This window comes from Chelonoidis abingdonii, chromosome 6, assembly GCF_003597395.2.
Source record: "Chelonoidis abingdonii isolate Lonesome George chromosome 6, CheloAbing_2.0, whole genome shotgun sequence".
Classification (NCBI taxonomy): Eukaryota; Metazoa; Chordata; order Testudines; family Testudinidae; genus Chelonoidis; species Chelonoidis abingdonii.
Genome location: NC_133774.1, coordinates 36,716,606 through 36,724,770, shown reverse-complemented (window position 1 = coordinate 36,724,770; position 8,165 = coordinate 36,716,606). Strand labels below are relative to the sequence as shown.

The 8,165-nt window shown below is 45.3% G+C and overlaps 1 protein-coding gene across 3 annotated transcripts in view; it reads left to right on the top strand.

Moving 5' to 3' along the window:
• IL6ST (interleukin 6 cytokine family signal transducer) overlaps positions 1 to 8,165 on the top strand; it is a 69,844-nt gene that overhangs the window by 10,336 nt on the left and 51,343 nt on the right. For all 3 annotated transcript variants that reach the window (XM_075066949.1, XM_075066950.1, XM_075066951.1), the window contains exon 2: positions 6,253 to 6,333. In XM_075066949.1, coding sequence (XP_074923050.1) covers positions 6,253 to 6,333 — 81 coding nt within the window. The remainder of the gene's footprint in view (positions 1 to 6,252; positions 6,334 to 8,165) is intronic.

The following is an 8,165-nucleotide window of genomic DNA, read 5'->3' as shown; positions in this document are numbered from 1 at the left end:
GCATACAGGGAAATTGAGTACACTCAACCAGCGCATGTAAATCTGGCCTCCACGGATACATTAGGAGGTATACCGACCATCTAGCTCTAGTGTATCCCTATAGTTGTAAGCCTCATACGCTGGACCTATTGTTTACGCAGCATGCCACGGTAGGAAGAAGACGGCAATCGGACTTGTGGGAAGGCGTCAAGGTGAGCCGCCCTATTAATATGCCAAACCCCGGGAATTTTAAATCCCTTTCTGTTCAGTCACCTGTATTCAGGCAGGTGATTGCGAAGCTATAATCGAGCGTGGAGTTGCAATCAATACATCATTGCAGTGACATGGCCTCCATGCTCCAAACGAGCCCCCACACGGAGGCACTGCTAGAGGACTGCAGGAATCCTTTCATTCAGTGTTGGGGTGAGGAGCGATGCAAACGGCGCTGCGCTCCGCCGTAGAAACTGTGATACCTACGGACCAGATACAAAGTCAATGCAAATCAGGCGCTATGGACTGGGACGCGGTGCACTGGCACGGTAGTTACTTAAGGGTAAAGGAGGCGGGGGCTCTAACTTGCTAAAGCTACAAGGGAACAACCGCCGCGTCCCAGGTTGCTCCCCCGCACGACTGCCATTTTATACACAAGGGAGTCTGGATGCGATACTTGGATGTAACCCCACGCCAATCCGGGCATCATCTGGATCAGTCTTCAGAGCCGGGAGAAGCGAGGGGAGCGGTGTAGAGGAACTGAGAGGGAGGGGTCTCAGATACGAGGTATTTAGGAGACTATTGATAATCCCAGTGTATCGTTTCCATCGTCCAGATTAAGTTATCAGGAGGCTAATTATCGCAAATACACACAGTGAAAAGAAATGCTAAGCCGAAGTCGCAGCCACTGGGACGTGTAGTCGAGGATCCCAGCAGCAGGAGCTGTTGCCCAGTAAAGGAAAAGCTTTTTATTATAGCCCGATGGAAAATCGCTTTTTGGGAGAGTAGGAGAGGACGCGAGCGAGACTATGAGCTGTCGCGGCACCAGTACCTAGAATGAGTAAAGGTGTTGGGACAAAATAGACCATTCGATTGTGTGATTCTAGTAATAAACCTTACTCCTATCAACCACTGCGAGGTAGACGAGCCTCGTGTAATTCAGTATGTCAATATAAGTATTTAATCTGAGCCAGAAGCGTGTGCACATGCACTGCTTGGCGCAAGTTATTCAAGGGGACGAAGCCACACAGTGGTTATTGTCCCAGCAGCAAGCCATACTGCACACCACTGCCATTGTGCGCGGTAGAAGGGGGTGGGGAAGAGCGGCAATTGCGCACACAGATCGAAAGCTCGCGTAACGCGAGCTGCTACCAATGCGTCGAATCCCAACATAGCTGTAAAAGACCTCCCGCTCTCCAGCTTGAACCAACGGAAGAGCGTAGGCGAGTTAATTATCGGGGGTAGACTTGACAAATTTCAGCGGCGGTGGGTAATGCAGGGGATTTAAAATGATTGAGAGAGATGTCTATCATGTCCCCTCATCGTCTCCAGCTGCTGTTTGGCTTTCTCCATTGCATCCGCAGGAGCTCTGTTTCAGCACTAAGAATACCCACTCCTTCTCCCCACAAATGGTAAGCCGCGTGGCAACGATAGGCTCTGAGGGAGTAACCTGCTGTGGGCAGATGTGGTGTCACGGGATTCACGCTGCTATTTATCGATGACATCTTGCATAGTTTATTGCTTGGGCTATCCATGTCGATCCAGGATGCAACGAAAGTGCATGGCGGCGTTGGAGCCACCTTTGATCCCACAGTGTTGTCGTTATGACCACGGAACAGTGTTACGGAGGTAATAAGGCTTACTAACGTCACCTAAAAATTTGCCCTAACTGCATGAGCCAGAGTCGGCGGCCATCATCTGTGCTTGACTGCTCCTGCAGATGCTGTAAAGATGATCCTGACCAAAATAGCTTAAAAAACAATACAGGCCTGTATGTAAAAGTGTTAATCTCTCTGTGTTTTGTTTCAAAGTGACACATCTATGGATCCTGACGGAGGCGTCCATGCAAGATTCGCAGACTTCTGAGTAACAAAACTTAGCCGAACTTTAATGAATGAGCCAAGAAGTAACCAAGCAAGAAGGAGGATTAAAAGGTAACAGTAAGCACATGGTGCAAACACCACGCAGTTTAACTGACTGTATCAACTCAGAATAAATAAAAAGTCCCAAGAACTGGAGGACAGGAAAAGCTATAGGGAACAAGGAACAGGCTGCACAAATGAGAAAGGAAAGGCTAACCAAGAGGAAAAGGAATTGGCTACCTAAGAGAACAAGCACAAATAGGCTGCTATAGCATCCTGGCGACGCCAACAACAGATCTATGCTAGTCAAATGCTAGCAGCAAAAGAACTACCTGGTGCCTTCCTCCCAACTGCCATTGCCTTTGCAACACGCATAAGTCGCAACCTTGGTTGCCTTTACCACCGTTTACTCAAAAAACACCTCATGTTCTTACTGCAGCATCGCCATGAGTCTGGGGGAAGTAGAATCGGGTTTGCTCTGACAATCCAGATTTAAAACAGGGGGGGATGGGGGGGGGATGGGGGGGGGGGGGGGGGGGGGAGCGCTGGGGAAGGGGAGGGGGGAGGGAGGGAGGGGGGAGGGTGTGTGAGGAGAGGGGGAGAGGAGGGGGGGTGGCGAGGGGGGAGGGGCGGGGGGGGGGGGGAGGGGGGGGGGGGGGGGGGGGGGGAGGGGGGGGGGGGGGGGGGGGGGAGGGGGGAGGGGGGGGGGGGAGTATGAGTGTTCTAACCACCAAAACCAAATGCTAGCCTTTTGCCCAAAGACACCACATAAACTGTCATCTACACCATGAACCCGAAGAACACGACCTTAACCCTATGCACTCACTAATCCTCATCACCAATACATATAATGCTGAAGTGACAGCGACGGCATTGAGAACCAAGCCTACGTCAAGGAAAGAGGACAAACTGAATTATGTTCAAACACCACCCCTTAGGGTCTCGAACCTATAACACCGTCTCAATCAACCCTAATCCTCTCCTTGTCGCTGTTGTGTAAAACTGGTAATTTCTTTATTACAAGGATTTGTCTTCTGTTCACTTTATTACACTGAAAGGATCAATGTTTTTTAATTAGATTACAAAGAGAAAGGATGTAATCTATAAGGGCGCACTTGTTTACCAATATTAACAAGTTGAGGGAAGCATAACATTAGGGACACGTTTGCCAAAAATTCAAATTGGCAGATCCAACTGTTGAGCCAAAACCCTACACTTCTCACCAACCTGTTGCGATTAGGAGCCACCAAGAAAATTGACAACTTGCAGTATGGCTATCATCAGTCCCGTGAAAATTGTGCTCTCCTTTGCAGAGGTCCATCCCCTAAATACGTCTGAAGCACGTAGTTGTCTAGGGTACCTAATATCTCACAAGTAACAAAACACTAGGATTCTACAATGGCAGATCAATCACCTGCTCTCTAGGTGCTGTGAGCAAAGGATCAAGCTCTCAGCAGGCGTTGAAGAACCTCGAAAATGGTCCAATCCTCGCCTCTGAGAGGTTCACCCTTCCTCTTCACAAATATATGGGAGAGACCATATGCCCATGCCGTTTAAATCGCCTGCTCATGTATTGAGTGTGAAAGCCATTGTAGCGATGTGTCTCTTGAGTAGCTGAGTTTCTCATCCAAGCAGGTCTGACAAGGCCTATTACCTCGTTAGAGAGACAGCTCCCATCTCCTCCCATACGTTGTCTCTATACGGCCCAAACAGCCCATCTAACCAACAGTCTGATGGTTGTGACCTATGTGTGCATCAGGCCTGTAGTTGAACCGGTCTTGTTCTGTCAACGACTTCCTCTGTAATACGGTTTCATGACGCCAAGGCATTAACTAGGTAACGGTTGGTTCTCCTCCAGAGCGATTACATTCGAACAATGGCCATAGTTGATGGAATTCCACTGTGAATCTTCTGTCTTTGGTGAAAAAAACGTCCTGCTTGTTGTCCGATCACAGCTGTGTCTTTTCTCCTTAATCGATTGTAGCCACTTAGGATTTTTTCCAGAATAAGATGCGGCTGCATATGCACCTTTTCCATAACCCCTACAGGCTATCTCCGCGACCTCGTAACTTGGTCCTGAAACGCTGCCCGACAACGGTGTATCCACACAAGCTGCCGGTGAGAATCCTAGTTAGAGGATATCACACCCATTCTCCGTTGCGGTCAACGTACTCGAAATGCCAAGGTGGGGATGGTTGCCAGAATAGTTGAATCAAGTAATTGACGGTCCCATCTAAATATTGCCCCTCAGCAGTTAGGGACAACTGCTCCATTTGGCAAAGAGCCATACCCAGAATGTCCTGCACATTCTCCAGAGTCACGTTCTTCTTAAGCAGCGATGTGTTAATGGCCCGCAAACTTGCAATCACCACTATTCCAAGAGTTCGACTTCTCCCACTCCAAATGGTTTGCCGACCGATCGGTAAGCTGTCCTGGAGTTGCCAGCTTCCAGACTGCATAGCCAACTGCGTCTCCAATGACAGGGCAGCTCTACAAGGCTCGTGTCCTGTTGCGGGCCTGCAGAGATTTGGGCGAGCGGGAGCTGTTCGACGCAGAAATCGAGCCTATGAACAAAGTGCGCTATCTTTCCTTCATCCTAAAAGCTTCCTGGGCACTACTGATAGTACATGTGTCCCAAGACTTGCACGCACCAGAAGTGAACCACCAGCGCTGCATCACCAGCGCTGGATTCACTACACCTGTAGCAGACCAGGAGTACAGCCAGCGCTGCAGACAGGGAGTTGCAGCGCTGGTCGAGCTTTATAAGTGTGGACACCGAGTAAGTTGCAGCGCTGTAACCCCCTCGCCAGCGCTGCAACTTGCAAGTGTAGCCAAGCCCTGAGTGTGAAATGTCGGGAGGGTGATAGTGATGTGGTTATGAAAGTTTACCTATTGCATTGCCAGTCTCCTGAGCTATTCCTTCCATACCATCCTCTAATTTTGAGTTTACTCTTTTAAGGCTAATATTTCCACCTATTTTTTTCCCTCATGTTCATTGTTTTCTGGAACAACTGTAAACAGAGGCTCGTTATGTAGTTCATTGGTCCCTTTCAGAAATAAAATGTACTCTTGTAGAATACCTTGTATTTTCAGTCACTGTAACAATCCTAGTTTGTGGTAAACACTACAGTAAATTCATTGCTGTACACTCCCATACTACAATTGTTTGAATATGCGGTCTATTTATAGATTGCAAAGATGAGTGGCCATTGAGTTAAAGCAGCATGGAATTTAAGAATTTGCATTACAGAATAAGAAATCCAGAATAGGCCTGCTAGCTCCACCCAGTCCATCTATATGAAGGGGAAGGCATTCTGTGGAATGCTTCCATGTCTCCAAATCTGGATCTGGAACTGCAGGTTAGAAGCAGGGAAGAGCATGAGAGGTTAGAACTTTCAGACTTAGAGGAATGTAAAATGAGTCTATGCAAAGGCTATAAAATGATTGTTAGATACTAAGATTATTAAGCAATTTGTAGTGTATTTCTCTTCTGTGAACACTTAGCAGTGAAAATTAGCAAACTGTTAGAGAGTCACTAAATATGAGAGGTCTCGGAGTAGAAGCTGTGTTAGTCTGTATCCGCAAAAAGAACAGGAGTATTTGTGGCACCATAGAGACTAACAGATTTATTTGAGCATAAGCTTTCGTGGGCTACAGCCCACTTCTTCGGATATGAGGTTTGTGCCCTGAACATGAAAAGATAAATTTAAATTCTAATCATGAAAGGGAGGTGTTTGGTTTTGTAGAGGAGTATTCACCTCTGAAAAACAGGTTTTAAATGTCATTTACTTTAAAAGTGAAATAACTCTGGTAACCTTAGTCTAATCCTTAGGGTTTTGTTTTAATGATCCCAAAATTTCAGGCTCAAAAAAGAAAGACCTAGAGACGGACAGAAGTCTAGAAACCTGACAGCTTTCCTAAAGAATGAAATACTTCTCTTGTATACTTTGCCACGTATGGAATAGAAGTTTGAGTGTACAGGCTTGAGTTCAGTACACAGATGCACAGTTTTAATTCCATGCCGGACTATTTATATCATGTAGCTTGCTGTTTTTCCTGCAGTGATTGGAAAAAAGGTGTGTTCTTTTCCATCTCCCATCCTGACTTTCTGCAGGGTATCAAAGGTTGCGGTAATAAAGGGAAGCTGGTGGTTACACAAATGCAGTAAATGGAAACTACATAAAATCTTTGTTTTTTACAGGAACTATGTACAAAATGTCTTCTCAATGGAGCTGGGTGATGAATGCTTTATATATTTCCATGAGCGTTTGCTCTCTTGGAGGTAAGACTAAATGAAAATGTTGGACAGGTCATGGACTTATTAGAGCAGCTAGCTGTTGCTAATGATGATGTTGCAGTAGTGCCTGGTGATCCCAATGAGAAATTAGGGCACCATTGTGCTAGCTATTTGTAGAAACAAATAACCCAAAGAGACAGTTCTCACTCAATTATGGCTACTGGCATTGATGTCCTTTTAGCCAGCTGATCTCAAAAAAAAAAAAAAAAAAAAAAAAAATTAGTTCAAGGTACTGCACCTGAAGCTCTGTGGTCACATTTTCCTGTGTTCTCTCCCTTGTTGCTGTGGGAAGAGCAAAGCAAAAGGCAGAAATTGACTATACAGGGGAAGCAGTGGATCAGAGTAGACACAGTGCTGTCAAATGCACAAGAGTTAATAAACTGGAAAAATAGATGTTTCTTAAAACTGCCAGTTATCACAGTTTTCTTTAACATGTAACATTCTAGGTAAAACATTCATACATATAGAATTCCTCACCTTAAATTACTCATCTAAGAGTGAAATAAAGGAGAGATTGAGAATTAGTTTTTGGAAGCACTTACTTCTCTGAATTATACCTCTTAAAAGGTGCAGTCTGAAAGTGCTTTTATCCCAGAAGGTATGGTGGTCTTTCCCATTTATAATTTTTTTTTTTTTTTTTTTTTTTTTTTTTTTTTTTTTTGCTTTTTGCACCACCATCTTCTATCTGATGGATAACAGATGCTGTTATTGATTAGATTATTTCTTCTATTTTTTGTCTCATACTGTAATTTTCTGTTTCCATGTCTGCTTGGTTCCTCACCTGTTGTTCTTTCCTTTGTCCTCCTGTTTACACTCTGACCCTGTTCTCCCACCTTCCTCCCTTGCAGACACGAATTTTGTGTTTTCTGTATTTCACTGGAATACAGCCTCTAATGCAGGGATGTTGTCTTGCTTAGTTGGTTGCACTAGTGCAGCACCTCTGAGTGCTTTGCTCTCTACTTTGTCCACATGCTTCCTGCAAGGGAAGGTGAAGCTGCAGACTGAGTCACTAGATGTGACATAATGGTTCTCAGGCAGGCTGGCTCACTCATAACCACTGCATCCTCTTCAGGAAAATTGAGAGCAATACCCTAGACTCCCAGTACACCTCTTCAGTAGGATAATTTATCTGGTGTCATTCATGGACACCAAGGGCTAAGTAGCAACTTTAAATTTGTAATTCTTAGACTAGTGATGTATTAATTTATGCTTAATTTGCATACTGAATAACTAAACAGATTTAAAAAAGTGAGTTTGTAACTCATTCCCTTTAGTACCTGAAGCCTGCGATAGAATATATAATCAATAAATCCTGTGCCGGTTGTGGTAATTCTTACATTGTTTCTGCATTTCAGCCCCAGACTGTTCGTACATTACTTTCTCTTTAGTAGAGATCTTAGTTATTTTAGGCTCACAGTTGTGAGAGTCATGAAGTGTTCCCTTCAAAAGAAGGGAATTAATGTGAGTCAACAGAAAATGCCACATTGAGTGATTGCACATGTCAATTCCACTGTCAGTGTGCCTGTTCCAGTGCAGGGTTGTCAGTTTTTCTCTTTAGCGGTATCCATCGAGGAGGCATGAGCATCATCTGGTGCCTCACGCACTGCATGCAGGCATTAAGAGCAGAGCCACCCGCAGCCTCCCATGACAGTTGTTGGAGCTCCCTTTCCTTGAATCTGCAAGTCTTCAGCTGAACTTGTAAATAGTACATGTTGTATAGTTAATGTAGTTCTTCTTCGAGTGCTTGCTCATATTCATTCCAAGTAGGTGTGCGCGCGCCACGTGCACGTTCGTCGGAAGAATTTTCCCCTAGCAAC